The sequence below is a fragment of the Cuculus canorus genome, chromosome 21 (genome assembly GCF_017976375.1).
Source record: "Cuculus canorus isolate bCucCan1 chromosome 21, bCucCan1.pri, whole genome shotgun sequence".
In the NCBI taxonomy this organism is placed as follows: domain Eukaryota; kingdom Metazoa; phylum Chordata; class Aves; order Cuculiformes; family Cuculidae; genus Cuculus; species Cuculus canorus.
This window is the reverse complement of record NC_071421.1, coordinates 4,036,856-4,057,157: the sequence shown is the minus strand read 5'-3', so window position 1 is coordinate 4,057,157 and position 20,302 is coordinate 4,036,856. Positions and strand designations below refer to the sequence as shown.

The 20,302-nt window shown below is 50.7% G+C and overlaps 1 protein-coding gene across 7 annotated transcripts in view; it reads right to left on the bottom strand.

Annotated features, from left to right (window-relative positions):
* The window catches only part of CAMTA1 (calmodulin binding transcription activator 1), a 253,710-nt gene that overhangs the window by 115,845 nt on the left and 117,563 nt on the right, over positions 1 to 20,302 (bottom strand). For all 7 annotated transcript variants that reach the window (XM_054086012.1, XM_054086007.1, XM_054086006.1 and 4 more), the window contains exon 5: positions 3,669 to 3,740. In XM_054086012.1, coding sequence (XP_053941987.1) covers positions 3,669 to 3,740 — 72 coding nt within the window. The remainder of the gene's footprint in view (positions 1 to 3,668; positions 3,741 to 20,302) is intronic.

Sequence of the window (20,302 nt, the reverse complement as noted above, 5' to 3'; positions counted from 1 at the left end):
GTCACAGCAGTCAGGAAACACCTCAGCCTCCGGAAACTACAGCGTTTTGCACATGAGAATGGCAGGGCTTTTCCTTCTTTTAGACCTCATCTGTGGCCGCAGGAGTTCCTCGGTCAGTTTGGTGTCGTGGCTGGGGCTCTGCCTGCCAGGAGCTCTGCGCTTCTCAGCAGAAATGAACCCTCGGATACCCACAGCCTCTGACCACCCTGGTCACCATTCTTCCCCTCAGCTCCAAGAGCTCCGCGGGAGCGGCTGCCGGCGCCAGGGCTCGATGCTCGCTGGCAGAGACACCACAGGGTTTGCTCTGCAACTACAACATCTACCAGAAATACTAACGGTGTTTGGGGTAAGGCAGCATCTAAAATCCATTATAAAGAAAGCTTAAACTGTCCAAACCAAGTGAAGCCCTTCGGACTGGAGGGGAGGAAACCTGTGCGGCAGGATGGCAGCTGTGGCAGCACCGGGAGCACCGCACGCTGCCCATCCATGGTTCCTGTTGAGCGGTTTTCATTTCTTATCCCTCTGACCAGTCCTCGGGGAGAAGATATGTTGTGTCAATCATAAACAACAACACAAAGCTGTTTAAGTAAGAAATCAGATACCAGCGTATAATTAATGGCTGCAGCGCAGTCTAAATGCATGGCAGAGACTGCCAGTCTCCGCGGCTGGTTTGAGCCTTGGCCTTTGCGCCGAAAATGCTCGTCAGAAAAGATCAAGGCAATTGCATGGGGAGTTTTAATCAATATCTAACCTGACAATAGGATTTGGAGGAGGATCATCCCATAAAATGCAGGCGGCATCACAGACTAATTGTATTTACTTCTTATTGAGCAGTGACTCGCAGGCAGAGTGCTCCGTATCCCGGGAAGGCACTGCTTCACTCTCTAAAAAAAGCAAAAGTCATCCATTTGCCTCTGTGAACTAAAAAGCCAAACAGTTTGAAGGAGGTGACTGTTCCACATTGCCCTGTCTGTACGCGTTTTGGAAGATGAAAGCCTTTTATTGGGTCGTGCTGAAGTGGAAGACTGTGAAACAGATGCACAAAACACCTCCCCCTCTCTGTTCCCACTTGCCTCAAATCTCTGCGGAGCTGAACAGAAACATTGTGCAGCCGTTAGGAAAGCGTCACCAATTCCTGGGCAGCTCCTTTCTCTCCGGTTGCACAACCTTGAGCGCACGGTTGAAGGATGCCCATTTATGCCTGAAGATGCCGTCATGAATCACAGCCCCCCGTTCCTCCCACAGCAGAGGCACAGCGTGTCCTTGCTTCTGGAGTCGAGTATCCCACATCCACAAGGAGATGCTCTGCATCACGTTCTATAAAGAGGCTCCTAAGAAGTGGTACTTCCCATCCACTCACCTCAATCCAAACCAATTATCAGAGCAAAGAGGAGCTCAAATCTTGATACCCCTGCCCCAAACGCGGATGAACCAGACCTCCGCGTGCAGGTGAGATGATCCTACGGTGCTGAGATGCAGCTCATCAGATATGAGCTTGCAAACTGCCAAAACAGCCAAGTCCGGTAATGACCTGAGATGGCACGCAACTAAAGTAAAAAGAAACACAATACAACTTGTGTTTAAAGATAAGAGGGGTGACCTAGGACGGGAGGACCTCTGGGTCACAGCCTGCAACGGAGCCAGACGTGGGGACTACCCGTGGTCCGAGAGCACTTGGACTGCACAGGCATCGCTTCGGCTGCTGAATAATGGGTCAAAATCACGGGAAACTTTTCCTAGCAAAGCAAGGAAATGCTCCCTTAAAGGTAACGGAGAAAGGTCTGCGGGCTGGGAGCAAACCTCCCCAAAGATCACAGCCCAGTTTTCGGTTTGAGCTCTGCAGTTTGATTTTGCATCGTTTTGGGATCCAAACGTAAGGCCTCTGCCCCCTGCCGCGAATTTCAGCAGAAACAGGCCCTTCCTCAACAGCTGCCGCTTATCTGAAAACATTTCCTGATCCGAGTCACCCTTCAGACACGCTGGAAACCTCCCAGCACCTGCAGGGACCGCGTCTGGGCTGAGGGCCGCTGCCCACCAGTGCCAGGGGGGTCCTGGGGCACCATTCAGCCCTGTGCAGGACCAGGATCTCCCCGAGCTCCTGGCGTGGTGGAGGGAGGATGGTTCCACCAAGCTCCAGCTGGATGACCTGTTCCCGAGTGGGCAAGAGCAGAGGAACCAAGTGACCCGCAGTTCCATTCCCCATGGTCTGTCCTGCCCTCACAGGGACGCCCGGGATAGCTGCTGGCTTGGGAAGCACCGCTGTGCCGTGCCAGCAGTTATTCAGAGGGAACCAAGAGTTTCCTCTGAATCCTCGTGTCCCACCATCCGTCTCGGGCGCTGGCAGAGATGGATGCTGAACACTAACGCGAGCAGCTGTCTGCTGCCCCGGGCAAACCGGACCGCAAGCACAGAGGTTTTGCTCTGCTCAGCGCACTGAACCATGAACATTTAAGGGCTGCTTTAGGTGCACCTACAGCACGTTCCCCTTCTTGCTGCATCCAATCACAGGCACCGGTTGGGATCTCAAGAGGCAGCGTGGAGAAGCGCTGAACGCCTGTGGGCTCGACGCGGCCGCACTGCGTTTTCAGCAGTCAGAGCGTTCCTCCGTGGAGGTGAACACCGCTCCCATCGCGGTGTCTCCCCTTCACCCACACATGGCATTCAGATGAGGAGGACGCAAACAGAGCTGAGGCGCACACGGACATCACGAGGACTGACATTTAGTGCGCGTTCCCTGGGATTTCCCCGCAGTGCGGGCACCGTCCCGTCACGCAGCACTGACAGCAGCAGGGACGTCTTTGTTAACACGACAGCACAATTGCAAAACTAGGGGGAAAAGGGATTATTTTTCATTTATGCCTTGAAGCAGACGCCGCCTTCCTCAGACCTGTTGGGTTTCAGAACTGGGGGGGGGTTCATCTTTATTACGATATGTGTTGAACGCTGTTTTCTAACAAAAGAAACCAAATTGCTTCCACTTCCCAAGCAAGGGGGACCAGTCGATAACACAAACTGCTTTGCAATGCAGGGTTGGCATCTCTGTCCGGCGAACGCCCACCCCAGGCAAACTCTGCCCCATGAACCTGTGCAATACCCATCACAGCCCGAGGAGGCCTGGAGGGATCTGGACACTGCCCAGACACTGCAGAAATCAGAGGAAAACTCCACTTGTCTCCTCTAAGGGCCTCACAGTGCCACAACAGCTAAAAGGAAAATCACTGAGTGAGCCCACAAACTCCCTCGAGACTGAACTCTTCACTGGAGGACAGCAGATCCACCGCAGAGGCGGCCACAAGCCTCACCCCACATTCAGACACAGCCACAGGGCTGGTTTTTCTCCCACGCCATCGCGCGCTGCTACAGCAGTCGGATTTCCGAGCTCCTGCTGCCTCGCTCCAGAGCAGGAAAACCCAACTGCAAACCATACGGAAAGTCTCACTCGAGCTGACTGCGCTTGGAGAATGTTTGAGATGGTATCAGCTCTATATTTGCTAAAGAAAATGTATTATGCCTCCGAACAGAGATGTATAAGTAAGAAAATCCACATTCCTTTCCAACAACCAAAATTCCCTCCCAAACAAGGAAACTGGAGCCTGCCGACCGCAATCCAACGCGGCGTTTGGGCTGACTGTGTTACCCCAGGAGAGAGAAAGTCGTCGTCCTCCTACCTGCAGAAGCCAGTAGCACCTTCGGTGAAACGTGGGGATGATGGAGGAGTGGACGTAGCAGCCGTACAAGCACTGAGGACACAAAAAGAGAGAAAGAAGAGTGAGGTTAGGAAGAAAACCATCACCCGAGGAGTCAGCGCCAGGGATGGAACCGGCAGGGTGTCATTTCTGAGGGTGGTCCAGGGCTGGTAACACACAACATCGGGTTAAGAGCACCATAATCTTTTTTAACGGTTTCTCCAGGTGACACAACGGCAGCCCGGCGGCCACCCGAGCGGCCAAAGCCCCAGCGCTCTGCACCCGCCATGCCGCGCAGAGGGGCGGCAGCCGCGCTTCCATCTGTGCACCGACATCGTTTCATTAATAAACACAACGCAAACATCTCTTTTTCCACGGTTTCTCACCTGGGCGCGTAAACTGAAAATGTAGGATTTGTAAACTGAAAAAAAATTGCTGCCAGGGATTTTATACAACAAAATGCCAAAACACATTTCCTTTATTTCCGTCTTCTTTTTCAAAATAACTCTGTTTTCTTGAGGCTGAAGACTTCTTTCTGCAGGAAAAAATCAAATTTCCAGTACGCTCAAACTTCACAGCGTCGCTGTCGGTGGGAAGCTGAGCCCATCACAAACCAAACACACGGAACTATTTTTAATTTAGAAGATCCCAATACAATTCCTGTCCATAGATCTGTTTATTATTAAGAAAGTAATATTATTTTCTGATTCTGCTGGCTTTTAATACCGCTCACATAAGGACGGGCGGGTGTGCAATGACACATTCTCCCATACCAAAGGTGATTAGTATTCCCTCAATACGAGACTGCAACAGCCGAGCAATCTGCTCGAGCTCTCTTTGGATATTTCTCTTGGAAGATTGTGGGCCACACGTGTCCCAGGCACGTCAGGATTCTGTCATTACAGAAGGGAAAAATAAATAAATCCAACTGCAGGGGATTTTTAATGGGAATTTCCTTTTTTTTGTAGTACTCCAGGGACTGTACTCTCATGATTAACACGCTTCTCCCTCGCTCACAGCACTGTCTGCACCCTCCCAGGGGCTCCTCTCCAGGTGGGGTGCAGGAATCATCACTGCGCGTCCTCCCAACAGCAGTGGCCGCAGGATGGAAAGGCCCCGGCTGGACTTCAGCAAGACTATACAAGGGGCTAAGCAGAACCTAAGTGGATGGGTACTGCAAAACACCCAGCACTAAATCACCCTCGCAGCTGTCTCAAATCCCTGTTTTAGCAGACACGGACGCCATGGCATCAACAGCGATGCATAGAATCATAGGATCATAGAAGAGTTTGGGTTGGAAGGGACCTTAAACATCATCCAGTTCCAATCCCCTGCCATGGGCAGGGACACCTCCCACTCGATCAGGTTGCTCCAAACCCCATCCAACCTGGCCTGGAACACCTCCAGGGATGGGGCAGCCACAGCTTCCCTGGGCAACCTGGGCCAGGGCCTCACCACTCCCACAGTGAAGAAATTCTTCCTTATGTCCAGTCTAAATCTGCCCCTCTCCAGTTTATTCCCATTCCCCCTTGTTCAATCCCCACAAGCCTTTATGAACAGCCCCTCTCCAGCTTTCCTGTAGCCCCTTCAGGTACTGGAAGGTCACTCTGAAGTCTCCTCAGAGCCTTCTCTTCTCCAGGCTGAACAACCCAAACTCTCTCAGCCTGTCCTCACAGGGAAGGTGCTCCAGCCCCCCAGTCATCTTTGTAGCCTTCTCTGGACCTGTTCCAACAGCTCCATCTCCTTCTTACACTGAGGATTCCAGAACTGGACACAATACTCCAGATGAGGTCTCACCAAAGAGGAACAGAGGGGCAGAATCCCCTCCCTCCCTGCTGGCCACGCTGCTTTGGATGCAGCCCAGGGCACGGTTGGTTTCTGGGCTGTGAGCACATGTTGCCGGCTCATGTCAAGCTCCTCGTCTCCCAGCACTCCAAGTCCTCCTCAGGGCTGCTCTCAATCCCATCATCTCCCATCATGTACTGAACCCAGGAATTGCCCCGACCCAGGTGTAGGACCATGCCCTTGCCCTTGTTGAACCTCATGATGTTCTCCCAGCCCCACTTCTCCAGCCTGTCCAGGTCCCTCTGGATCACATCCTGTCCTATGCAAAGATTGACACGTGGCACTAAGACTTTACCGACACTGGTGGGGACACACGGTCCGTGCCATGGTGACACTGTTACCGTGTCCACACACGAGGCGACACCAGCGCACGGCTCCATCCATTCTGTGTCACCAGAGCAGGACGCCAGCCATTGGGTAGGAACATAACGGGGCCAGTAAAGCATCGTTTGAAATCCTGGAGGCACCTCACAACCCACGGATACAGCCCGCAGGCAGCCAGCTCGCCAGCGCTGTCGCCGTGCCCTGCAACGGGGTGAGCGCAGAGGTGCCGGCGAGCACATAGGCTATCAACGAGCACGTGGGAGCCTGGCAGCAGTGCTTCCCCCCCACGCTCACCTCTCGCAAGGTCGCCCTGAATTAAAGAGGATTTAAGGGCTGCTGGCTGTTGTCACCCAGTTATTTTTAAAATACAAATAACAAAGATTAATAATGTTTTTAAACGTGTCAAGGGTGCATTCCACACACACAGAGAGCCGGGAGGAAAACTAGAGGGGAAAAAACCCTGCAGAAAATAATCCAAAAGAAGCTTAACATTTAAATCCCTTCCTTCGGCCCGGGAAAAGCAGTACCGTTTGTGTGGGATAATCCCTGACAGCGACTCCCGGCTGCGCAGCATCGGGGGCTGCATTCAAAGGGCTTTAATATTCCATTTTGCTGACTCAGAGCCGGTGCCCCCGCTTTGGGAAGAGGCTTGGTGGGTGCAGCATCTCCCAACCCATCCAGCTTCCCAGCACGGATGGGAAAACTGAGCTGGAAGAGCCCCCGGAATATCCGCAGTGCCTCCCGGAATATCAATATAGACCAGCACCCCCGGAGTGTTTCCAAGCCCTGACTTGCTGGGAAGGCGATCGAAACTTCACCGCAATTAAAGCAAGAAATAATGGGAGCAGCAACGCCGAGCTCCTCGCCGCTTGCCGCAGTCGGGAGGCTGGAAAGCCGCTTTCTGGCTCCGGATCACGCATGAACAATTCCAGAGGGGTCAGTGGTGAATTCCAGAAAAGATCCCACCTCCACGGAACTGGTTTCCAACGTTTCAGCCAACCACTAAGAAAATCCTAACGGTTCTCAGAATTGACAGAGTATCCAGAACGCAGAAGTGATTTCTTATCTTCTTTGCTCCCTCCCACTCCTCCTCTCACCCACCATGTGGCACAACACGGGAATTCAGTTCCAGATTGATGTTTTGGGGCTGGACGGTCTAATTTGGCGTCGTAGTTCAGCCCTCCGCCAGCAACCTCGCAAGGAGAGGGATTGGGAAAGGAAAAAGGAAACTTGTGGGTTGAGATCAAACCAGTTTTGGCAGAACAATAATACAAAAAAATACAACCACTCACTGTCCAGTGGTTCGCTCGTCCCGCGTGGCGATTGCAGTTAACTCCTGAGCACAGCAAGAAACGGGGCTGAGGGGAAACACTGCACAACAGGGGAACCAGCAGGAAAAACGACATTCATTTTCAGCTAAAAAGGCATGAAAAATGTTAAAAGATACAAACAGGAAGCTGAATAATACAAATAAAAATCGAAACCCCACTGGTTTGGAGAATTCTGAAGGTTAACGAGCTCAGCGCTAAGAGATGACATAAAACCTGAGGGCTGACAGCGCGGGACCCAGAAGCGATTTCCCTGCACGAACGTTGGCACACGGTGCTCCAACGGAATTGCCTCTCTGCTGGCCTTCAGGGATGGGCAACCGGGCACACGGAGCGCCTTTGGCTGAGGGGGTCTCCACCATGAATTCCTGCTCAAGGCAGGCAGAAGGGGTTCCACCCGCTGGGTGTTTGGGGCGGTTTTATGGTATTTTTTCTCTCGGGAAGGCACAAAGCACGGAGGCTGCGTGTCTGTGGCCACGTTAATGCCCGGCTGGGCTCCCAGCCAACACATTAAGTGAAATCGAATTCCTCAAACCAGCTTTAATCAGCAGATTTTTAAGGTTAGAACGACTCTCTCCTCTGGAAGGCTTGCCAAGGTTAATTCTGTCCTGAGCAGGCGGAATTAATGAGCTGGACAGGGGAGAACATTTTTTTTTTCCCCCTCCCCGATTCTCTTTTTAAGTTTACAAAATCTCCCAGAGAAAAGAAACGGCATTTCTGAACGGTCTGAGGAGAAATGCCACTTCAGCAGCTTATCGATTGCTGCTGGGAGAGCAGAGGCCGAGCCGGGAGCAGCTGTCCCCTCCCACGGGAGCCGCCGGCAGCGGACACGGATGCTGGCCGGTGGACATCGCTCCGGTCGCCGCGGTGGGACAGCGATGCCCAAGGCAACGAGGGGACCTCTCTGTGCTCACAAACCAGCTGAGAGCAGCGGCCACGCAATCCATACCGACCCCGAGATGCTCACGGCGGAGATCCGGGCTCTGCCAGCCCAGAGGCATCTTGGACCTCTTTAAAATCGACTGATAATTAAAGCACAAAGCACCTTCTCTGTGCACGTACAGCCATTGACATGCAGCCCACATCTTCCATTATCAAACTTCTGAAAGCCAAAGGGGGGGGGAATCGAAGCACGAGTGGATTTTTTTTTTATCCTGAGCTCCTTAAAGGGATTGTGGCATATTTAAAAATAATACAATACTGCTGAGGTGTTCTACCTTAACAAGAACACTCTGGGAATGGGAATAGGAAAGCTAGAGAATCAGAAATTCAAGGTAGGGTTGGACAGGCTTTGAAATTCTTCTCCCCGGCGAGTTACGCTGGTGGGTATTTAAAAAAAACTTAAAAACCGCCTAGATTTTGTTCAGATTTTCACACTGAATCCCCAATTCCCTTAATAAGAAGGCAAATAAATCTTTAGAGAACAAATCACGTAAGACCTGTGGCTCTAAATTATTAAAATACACTTGATTTTACAGTGTGAGGCTTCAAACTCCCACACCCCACAGACAGCAGGGGCAGGACCTGCACCCATTACTGGGGAATCAGAGAATTATAGAATAGTTTGGGTTGGAAGGGACCTTAAAGCCCATCCAGTTCCAACCCCCTGCCATGGGCAGGGACACCTCCCACTGGCTCAGGCTGCCCAAGGCCCATCCAACCTGGCCTGGAACACCTCCAGGGATGGGGCAGCCACAGCTTCCCTGGGCAACCTGGGCCAGGGCCTCACCACTCTCATGGGGAAGAAATTCTTCCTAATGTCCAGTCTAACTCTGACCCTTTCCAGTTTGTACCCAAAAGTGAACCCTGCCCTCACCCGCGGCACGTGGGGATGCAGGGATGGACTGAGCTCTCTGCTCAGCACCGCAGGACAAGTTCCTCCTTGTCCGGAACAGCAACCCCTGGGCTTCCACGTCCTTCTCCCTGCCAGCCCACGGTTCTTTGGAAGAGGAAGGAACAAACCTGCTGGGAAAGAGCCTTAACAGCTCAGGATTTGCACTGAAATCACTAAACAAACAGTCTTTTCAAATGGATGTTCTCATGGCAACGGCAATAAAACTGCCCCAAAGAGTGGACTCTGAGTGGCAGACAAGTGCAATCCAAACTGTGGCTTAAAGAGACAAAAAAACCACCATGAAATCACCAAAACAGGGGATGGGAAATTCCTTATGGAAAGGCTTTGGAATCAAGCAAATGCCTCTGCAATGGAAAAGGCAGCTCAAAGCTGTGCAGAAATGGCCACCAAAGCTGCCAAGGAGCTCAAGGAGAGGGAAGCGCTGTGCCCCGAAAGCTGCCTCGATGTGCGCTCCAAGATGCATTGGCTTCTGTGCAGCCCTCCGCTCTGCGACAGCACCGTGAGCGGGGCAGGCGCCACTCGGGAAGCTGGTTCTGGTGCTGAGTGCCCTCACATGGAACGTGACACTTCCCATCGCCCACAGCAGGACATCAAAACCCCTGGGAGGGACACAACGCCCGTGTGTAACAAACCAGGGGCAAGGACAACAATCTGTGGCACCAGCAGCACAGGAGGATGGAAAGCTGCTGCCACCGCTCTTGGCTTTCACGGTGATGTTTTGCAGCATACATTCAAGTCTCGCTTCTACTTGCAGCCCCATCATCCTACTGTCCGGCCAGGATCGCCTTCTGTAATTACACCAAAGACTTCAGAGCTGCTCCAACAATTTCCACTAGAAAACAGCACATTTGTTTTACGCGTAGGAGCCATCTTCCACCCGCATCCGTAACGAGTACCCACAAAATTCTCTGCCCATCTCCTCCGATGGGGCAGAACGTGGTTGGAAAAGCGAGGCAGCTGAAAACCCCGAGTCTCTATGGTGAGCTGCCTCTTGGCTGCCAAATGAGCAAGCATCAGGGAAAACCCTCAAATTTTATGTGTCACCTCTCTTCAAACTGACCTGAAGAAAGCACCTTCCGAGATCGGGTTATCTCGCAGCAGATGGTCCCTCCTTCAGGACAGGGATGCTAAAGTTACGGACACGTTCCAAATCCATTTAAGCATCAGATTAGGCTCACCCCTGTCAGCCACGGGAGCTGGGAGACAGCCGTGGCTCCCGCCTGCTCCATTAATCAAAATTCACCGAGAAAAGCCAACGCGCTGCTATAAAACCCCCTGACTCAGTGCCAACAGCACGCACGGGGAAGGCAGTGCCATCAATCTTGCTTGTCCTCCCCTGGCGGTGAGAGGACTGGGCTGGGGAGGGGGCAGCAGCGCTGGCAGCTTGGCCGAGCGAGTGGAGAAGCAGGTTTTGACACCTCTGCACAGGCACACAACACAAAACCGACCTCAACAATCCTCTGCACAAATCAGCCCCAGTTCAGCCACTTCAAATGGAAAGGTGGGACTGAGGAACCCCCTGGGCTGCACCCCCAGCTCTGATTTTGATCTGAAAAGAGAATAGAAGCGTCATAACATAGAGATGCATCCAAAATTTCCCATCACCACAGCAAACTTTCAACTAAAACACTGCTAAATGTGTTTTCTCACTCTTGATTTCAGTGAAACAGAGTAACTAGACAGGTTTGGATTTTGCTCCGACATTTATAGATAGTAACTTTGACTCAGCAAAGTGAAAAAGCACGCTCAGATCTCAGCGCGGGACTGATCTGCGCTGCTGGCAAGGTTTCCCTTTTATCGATGTCAACAAAACTTAAGCAATTGCTTACAGTTTTCCGCTTTGGGCAAAGAGTCGCTACGTACTGACAGCAGATCACAAAAACACGTTACCAATTCTACACGGCTGCAAAACCCTGGAGAACCTGACCCTCTGTTTGCAGGCGCCAGCCGGCGCGGCCGCAACATCGCAGCGTCAGGCACCGCGTACCGCTCTGACACTCAGCCTGCTGCCAGAATTTTGGGTTTAATCCTATTGGCTCTTTCTCTGCCGTGTTTCAAAGGCTCTTGACGCTCTGGACATCACCAGCAGTCCTACCTGGCTAAGGTTGGATATGGCCAATCAAGGGAGAAGAAGCTACCGCAGCCTCCAAACCGCAGGGCACACTCTGTGTGCTGCAGGACGGTGTCAGCGCTGCTCGCTTTTGTTATCCATTATTGTCCTGTTTACCTCGGGATTTGTTTTTGAATTTTTGAAATGTTCAATATTTAATGAACTATTTCAATGTTTAATGGGTTCTTTTTCAAAGCCTGCCTTCCCTCTGTGGAGTTCTGAATTCACTGCAAGGATTGCAGGTTTTAACTTTCTCCCTGTTAGAAACGCTGCTTCTAACGACATTGGCTAATTGGCAGAAATCTGCATGGATGGGTACGGATCTTCAATGTCCCACATTCTAAAATGTAGATTTTATTCCTGTAATCCTACACCATATGTCTGACTGACACCTCTCCACCCTCCCGGTCGGACCCTCACAGCTTTCTTTACCATAGTCTCGCCCAGAGACTCCTCCTTTAGACCCTTGGGAATGACTCCTGTCTCCGGGATGCTTTGCTGTGTCTTCTGCACAAGCAGGGAAGAGAGCAGTCCCGAGAAAGTGATGGTTTTTAGCATCTCCGCCTAATTTTTCCAGTGAATGCTATTTGCTTGAGGTCTACCTTTGGACTCCCTATGTATTCTGAGCTGAGACAGGCTGAGCCTGTTACCTGTTCAATACCGAAGGAAAACAACATTTCCTCTTCAACACTTATGTGAGGATTTTCCTTAGTCAAAAAAACCTTGAGTTTGCGACTTTGGCACGCTGCTGTCGCTGAGGTTCGCTGTGCAGGCGGCACAGGGAGAGGCACTGCGTTGGAGAGAAAGAGGACGGCGACGCGACGGATCCGCCTCAGCAGAAACTCCTGCTGGGTTTCCCACCTTCCTCGTTAAGACATTGACCCATTCACCATCTCTGGGGAGGAGTTGGCAGAGTTAACGCAGAGAAAACTGCCTTTCCGTGATGGTGAGCAACGTGTTGGCTTCCTGACCTCCCACCACCGACTCAAGTAACACCGCAGCACGCTATGCGCCAGCTCTGGCACTTAATTTGTTCTACTGGTAATTCTTTTAATAAGTATTCTTTAAATATTTATGAAAAGCAAAGCATGAGGCCGGTTCAACAAGAGGCGACGGCTTTAATCGCAGCACGCGCTGCAGCAATCCTGCCTACTGCTCCGCGACAAGAGGAATAACCTGCAGAGCCACCTCATTCCCGGCAGGGAAACTCCAGCTCTGCTGCTGCGGTGGGAATTCTGCCATTGGCTGCAACGCAGCGAGGGTTTCAACACCTTTCCTGAGCCATCCCGCACTACGTCATGGGATGAACAGCACAGGGCGCTAATTCTCCAAAGAGTGAACACGAGACAGCAGCTTTACAAGTGCAAAGTTTGATACGAATTGTTATTTATGATGCTGAAGACATTCAACGGGAACTGCCCATGCCAGCGTGTGATTTTATTCCTCAAACTGATATTGGCCACAAACTTACAATTGGGTTATCCTTGAGTTTTGCCTAAAACCAACGTCATAAAATCTTTCATAATTACATAAGAAACAAAGCCCACAGCCCGGCCCTGCCGTAGGATCATTGGTATGCAGCCCCACACACCCACCTCCAGCGGCTGCTGTTCATAAATGCATATTTCTTTATTAATGTGGGGATACTTTAATCTCAGTCTCATTTTACCTTTAGGGAAGCTGTATCCCGCGCTGCCAGGAGCGAAACCCCTCCAGATGCAGTGGTGTAATTTGTATTCAAAGCAGCAGGTCTATCTGTCAACATGTTTGTCTCCCCTATCTGCCAACTCTTATTTATAATCCCATTCAGATTAATGAATGACAGTAGTTCTCATCACAAGAAATCTGATTAATCAATTTAAGTGCTTAATCACCCCAGCCTCGGTGAGAACCGTACGGGAGGGACGCTGCCTGGATAGAGAAAAAGTTGTGAGACAAAGGAGGAAATGGTTGCAGTTTCCCCGTGGGAACACTTCAAACAGGGAGTACGCCTGGGATCCTCGATGGGATCACGAGCTTTCCAGGAGCTGAAAATTTCTTTATGAACAGCAGTCACGGCCAACTAGTCATGAAATATCCTTTTTGAATCGCCTCCTAAACTGAAACAAAAGGCTTCGTGCTTCTCACCTCAATCCCTGCTGTCTATGCCAAACGCCACCAACCCCGAAACCCATAATCATACAATAACCCCACAGGGGATGAACGTGATAACCTAGACGGGCATCCTGGAGGCCACGGGACTGCTCCCAGTCGGCTGATAACCCATCCCTCGGCAAGACCTCCAGCATTCACCTCCACCTCCTAACCTCAAGCTGTCCCGTTTGGGCGTGGGTAGAGCCGGGGCCACGTGCGCCCGGTGGGTCGATGGTCTGATGGCCCCGTCCAAAAGGATACGGTCTGAGTCTGGAAGCGATTATTAAGGGACATCTGGGTGAGAGAAGCCCAAGGAGAAACCGAGGCTTCCATATTCTCAGGTAAGGGAGAAGCATCCCAACGACCCGACACCAGCCAGGGGTTAAGAAGAAAAAGGCTGCTTCAGCTCCATGAGATGGTTTGCCAACCCAACACCGTCCTGGTTGTCACTCCAGTGAGATCTATGGAGATATCATCCAGGCCCCCACGCATCATCTCGGACCCACCACGTTGTGCCTTCACGTTTCCCCAGGTACGAGGGCCTCTCAGCTGTCACCGCAAGGTTAGAAGAACTGTGAGCTGGAAAATCATGGCTCATATTAACGTCACCATGAAATACGGCCACAATACACAGAAGTATTTTATATTTATTCTCTTTTCGAAATGTTATAAAGACAACATAATGAGAACGCTGCAAACAAGTCAAGTGTTTTCCTCCTAATCTGGCAATAAAAATGTGTCAAAGAAATGCCTAAAATCTTAATAGGAGAACAAGCAATAATGGGGCAGCCTGTGACAGGATTTAGCTGAGATTTCACTCGCGGTCTTTAATCACATCTACTACAACAGAAATGGAAAATCAGATACAAGCAGGGTATGTGTGTTCCATTGGGGTGCTTCGGAGGCTGCTATTCCCTTCCCCATTTCATGAAGTCATTCGAGGCGTTCGGCAGCTCCTCAAGTCTGAAAATCGAATCTAAGTGCATGGAAAATTGGAAGGACCTGACTTTCAAACCTCCTTCCAATGAATCCCTTATTAAAACGCATATAAGCAACCTAAAATAAATTATTGTATACGCCAACACCAAACCTTCCTGTTTACAATCGTAGGAGCTTCACTATTGCTCACACGCAAGACAGGAGCTCCAGTAAGAGAGCGAGTGAGTATTCTTCTTCTGAAGAAGCCACTGTAGAAATGCTAAGTTTACATTGCTTGCGACTAACTTATAAATATTTCATTCCTGTCCCAAAAACCCAAACACAAAGCATCAGTTTCTCAGGATCGCTGTGCCTGAATTTACTGAAGTTCACCAGCAAACAGCCGAGTGTCTCTGACATTCACTAAGCAGCAGAAAGGTTGACATTTTGCTTGTATTAATTTTTTATCAGAAGTGGAAAGCTCATTTTTGTGGCAGATCCTGAATGTTAGAAAACACCTGCTCCGGCAAGGTACACAAGACCGGTGTTTCCTTCGTGTGACCAACAGCAGTAGTTCAGAGACCTTCCTCGTGTCCTCCCAAGGTGACTTTATCTCTGCGACTTCGCAAGTTCTTGCTCTGCCTTCTGCAGAGCTCATCAGGGCTATTAAACAGTTGTGACTCTGGGACTGCGGAGGGAGCTTCCCTGCTCTCTCCCATGTCCCTGTGCCCTGAGATATTATGGAGAATACACGCAAAAATTGCAAGTTAAGAGCAAATTTTCATCTTTTTTTTTTTTTCCTGTAAAATAACAGCAATTTCTATGCTTGGCATTCCAAGCCCAGATGTTTAAAGAGGATTTATCTACACGCTGCCAACAAAATGCTCTTTTGCGTTCCTTCAGGTGGAACGGGACTGTGAGGTGGAGGCATCTTGGACCATGGCTCTGGGCTGCCCTTTCCTTCTGCCCTCTGGGACACTCAACCACGGGCAGAGAAGGTGCAGAGAGCTGTCCCCGCGTCCCTCCGCACAGGTTGTCCTCCTCCAGGAGACACTCGGAGTCCTGCCACGCACGGCCCACGTAGCACCAGCTGCTGGGCGGCACCGTGGACCACCCGCTTGGTCAGGATGCTCCTTCGCTTCCCCACTCACTCGGCTGCATCAACAGAGCACCCACAGCACCCACCGAGCACAGAATCTGCAAGAACGGCATCCGCAGTGTCTCCCATACACAAAGGTGACACGAAGGGATTTAATTTGGCTTTAACTAACTTGTCGCTAGCATCCAATTATAAAACCGGTGGGCTCTGCTGATTAATTGTAAATGAACTAGATGCAAGCTTTCACACAAATTAGTCTCACAAACTCTGCTCGCAGAGATGGGATCTCACCCACCCCTCTCCAACCTTTTGTACTTTCTCACTAAGAAGCTGGAAATGCTGACACAGCATCAGCTGAACCTGCGGGTTATTGAGCGGGTAATAAGGGCTGCAAAGTCCGTGTAGCATCCCTGGAGGTCACCCAGACCTCGCTGCCCACACGAGGACTACTCTCGGCTCGGCTCCAGCTGCAGGGTCCCACCAGGCATAGGACACCGACACATGGAAGCCAAGTGATGCCAACCGACACATGGAAGCCAAGCTGGCAGTTTGCACAGCTTTCCTCTAAGGTGTTTCCTGCAGATTTTCTCAACAAAAGCGAGTGCTGCTGATGAGATCTTTGACAAAACAGAATCACTTTTGGTACGTCACCTGTTCTCACGCAGAGGAAATCTTGAACCTTCCATCTGCCCCATCACAAAACACTCAAAACAATTCTTCTAGGCTGGCAGCGACTGGGAAACACCACAAGACGTCACAAACCCACCCTATATGCTTTTTGTCATCAGGTCTGTCCTCTTCACCCTCCTGGATCTCAGGGCGTTTTACCTGCCGTGGCAGATTAGAGGTTTTCCCAACCCAAACGATTTTCCCCTGAAGGTGAGTACGGAGCACAGCACTCGCACGGACAAAGCACTCTGAGAAACCTCCGTCCTTTTGCGGGCACAGTCATAGCTGGCCCAGGAAACAAAACTGCTGGAGAATGGTGTTTCCACGTTACTCCTGCTCTTCCCACTTGCAGCACAACAACGAGCTTGGTTCTCACAAGCACAGCTCCGAGGTCTTCACCTCCCCGTCCACCCAGGTGGATGCTACTCTTCCTCCTCAGCTCCCCGAAGGCAAACGCACCCATTCCATTAAGGATGTCATCTGAGCAAGAAGTCAAATGTCACTTGAACGTGAAATCACTATTTCAGCTTTTTTTTTTCAAGAGGGAAATGATGGAATGCCATCCCCGGAGAGCAGCCCCCTCTTACCAAACCAGCGTCTGTACAAACATCAAACCCTTTCCGAACCTTTCCTTGGCTGAACCCAGCTCAGAAGCAGATCGATCCTTCCACACATAATTCACAGCGCCCAGACACCCACGGTGCCAACGAGATCACAGAAGGCTCACAGACACATGTGTAAATCTCAACATTGTTTGTTCCTTATCTGTAAACAGAAGGTTTTCAGCGTTTGGGAGAAAGGACACGGACGCGCGTTCATAGACTTGTTCACTACCGCGATCAAACGCTTCATTGAGGCTGACCGCGCGCTGAGTCTCACTTAAGCTGGCTACAGCACAAAATCGAAAAGCAATATTTTCTCAGCCACTGAAACCAACTCACGTTCAAGATTCGAGGCGAAGCAAAAGCAAACACAGAAAATCCAGGGTCGCTCACTTCCCCAAACCACGTGTTAAACACTGCCAAAAGTGCCCTGAAAAATGGGTCCCATGAGTGGACAGAAATCTGTTCCCTCAGCCGTGCAATCCATCATTTTTATCCAATCCGTTGTCTCTAGGTTTACAAATCACAAGGAATTTAGCGAGTCTGCTTTCATAAGTAAAAGTGGACAATAAATCATCATCACGGCGAAGCCGCTCACGTTAACACACCCAACTCTGTTTTCAGGCCAAACTGCGCTACACAGAATCACAGAATCACAGAATCATGAGGTTGGAAAGGACCCATTGGATCATCGAGTCCAACCATTCCTAACACTCCCTTAAACCATGTCCCTCAGCACTTCATCCACCCGTTCCTTAAACACCTCCAGGGAAGGCGACTCCACTCCCTCCCTGGGCAGCTGTTCCAGTGCCCCATGACTCTTTCTGTGAAGGATTTTTTGCTGATATCCAGTCTGACCCTCCCCTGGCGGAGCTTGAGGCCATTCCCCCTTGTCCTGTCCTCTGTCACTTGGGAGAAGAGCCCAGCTCCCTCCTCTCCACAACCTCCTTTCAGGCAGTTGCAGAGAGCAATAAGGTCTCCCCTCAGCCTCCTCTTCTCCAGGCTAAACACCCCCAGGTCCCTCAGCCGCTCCTCGTACGACTTACTGGTAACTGTATAAAAAACCAACACCCTCCCCACCCCGAGCACCGTTCAAAACTGGCGATTCAGGGTTAAGGGTGGCTATTAATTCAATTATTCACCTATTCCTTCTTCTTGAATCCCATGCTGAACCCAAAGGAGCAAAACCGTGGCCCCGCAGAGCCAAGCAGGCACTTTCCTTCACAGAGCTGTTCAAGGGAAATGTTTTAATTCGCATTAAACGCAGGGGCTGAAGGACGGGGACATTCCCGCTGGGATCCTGTCACCACAGGGCGGTTGTTGGCGGCACCTCCTCAAACTTTTGATAAATCCTCCTCTGAAAGTGCAATTAACACCTTTTGCAGGTCGCCCCACAACATTAATTTCCCGAGCACAGATTAATGGAAACGCACGGAGAAGTGTTTAGAAAATATTTTCTCTATTAATCTCCATCAGCAGAGAGTTACCAGCAGGGCGGCTGATGAAGACGTCGCATCGCTAAGACGGGGAGGATGGGGATGCTCTCCTTCGCTGTGAGCGGCACCTCTGACGGGGACGGCCTTGTCACCACCACATCCCAGGACACCGCTTTGCCTGGGATTTATTTGAGTTTAAAGCCACGTGAGAGGAATGAAACTTTCACAATGTGACCCCACAGCCCTGCAAGACCCCACTGCATCACTGAGGTTAATTTAGAGGACGCACTGCTATGAAACATTCCTTATTGGGAACAAGTGGCATCATTCCTTAAATACTCATCTTGCTCTTCACCAGGGTTTTTTTTTTTATGATTTGTTTTGTTTTAAGCAAACCCCAAAGATAAATGAATTGGGGGCTGAGCAGTTGTCCAAAAACGCTCCTCTGTTTAGAAATCTCCAGTCCCTCCCAGTCTCTCACAGCAGATGCCTCCTTAACTTTCGGTTTAAAGCTTACCCCTAGGGTTCAAGGCTCCTTTTTAGAGAACTTTTCGTTACTGTGCACAAATCTCAGAGCGATTTAACAGAACTGGGTAAAGGATCTGGAACAAACACAAAGAAGAGGCTGTGGAGCAAACCTGACAGCGGGAAGGAGCCCACGGCCGATGCGGAGCTCCTGGCAGAGGGCTCTGCGGAGCGGATCGAGCGTGCCCACCTTCGTGAAGGACTCTCTGCCTCCCAAGCATCCTTTTTCTCCCCAAATTAACAGAGCATCTTTCACATTCCTGTCTGTAACAATACAGGCTGCTGGAGTTCCAGTAAATAACAGTTTTCTCATTATCTTCTTGTTCACAGCGTCAAACTCTCTTTTTAATTGAGACCTGTTACTGTGCCTTCACCTTCCCAAGCTCTCCGGCTGCAGCGTTGTCTTGCTCACAGCCCAGTTTGGTGCTAAAACCAGTCAACGTGGCTGTTTACCCACCCTGCCCCCAGGAGTGAAGCTTCATCTGGTTCACATAAAATCAATCACAGCTGTACTTAATGCTCTCCTCGGAGGAGGAGAAGCAGCGGGATGAAAAACCGAAACCGCATCCTCTGTCCTTTGTCAGCAGCACAAAGCTCGCAGCTCCTGTACCCTTCAAAGCTCCTTGTTGCTCGCAGGCGGATGGCGAACAATTACCGCGTGTGCGTCCTCTGCTGCAATTCCCTGTTCTCGCCCCGCCACTCGGAGCCAGCTGAGCCTTCGGATCCACTCCGAGGCCTTCTTCCAGTTCAGCACTGGACCGAATGAGACTACGGCCGAAAGAGCATCGACAAAGGTCATCTTCAAACCTTTCTGGTTTAAAATTCCATATGCAGCCTTAATAAACCAGACATCACCTTCTGAATATTAAGGACGCCTCCTCACAATGTTGGCATTTGCTTTATAAAACACGAGTATCATTACTCGATTTCAAGGTTCGCTTGCAAATTTAACTTGGAATAAAAGGGTGTTTCTTTAGTGACGTCAAGGAAAAGAGAGAGTCTGACCGTGACCATGAGCTGAGCGTCCCGCCAGGGATTGGGGAGGGTGTCGTACCCTTGGAGACTCTTCTGAACCCTACCAGTGCCCCAGTGAGAGCCAATGTTGGGTACCCTACCGAAGCCCAGGCACCAAGAAACAGCTGCTTTATCACATTTCTCCCAGCAGATCAACAGACTGGACTTACCCCGCGAGCGCGTCCCTTGCAGCACGCACAGAGCCTGCTCACCAGTGCGGATGCTTGCGACCCAGTCTTCCTCCTCCTGCATTTCCCATTCCCGATGCCAGCAGTGCCAGGAGCGTGCAAAGAATGGGGACGGGACAATGACCGGTTCACAACAGCGACTGTCAAGACACCGACTTATCTCTCCCTTGCAGAGTAGGGGAGGTCCAATAAATATAAAGTTTAATGCTGCCCTGTTTAATGATATTTTCACTTCAACCGAACTGTAAAATTAACTGAGAACTTACACTAAAAAAAGACTTTTATTTTATGCTGGTCATTAACTAAGGAGGTTTCACACTCGAGATCTGTTATATTAAAGGGAACTGAAATTGCTTGTATCAATTATCTCATTCTGAGCAGACAAGACTTCTCACCAAATACTGAAACCGCTTTGTGCCTCCAGAGAAGGGGAGAACAAACAACCCTGGGATGGAAGGAATCCCCAGGCTGCGCCCGCTGCGGCCGGACAGCGCAGGGAAGCCCACGTGCAGAGGCGATGGAGAAGGTTCGCCTGCTGCTTGCGGGAGCTGGTTTGTATCAGACCACAGC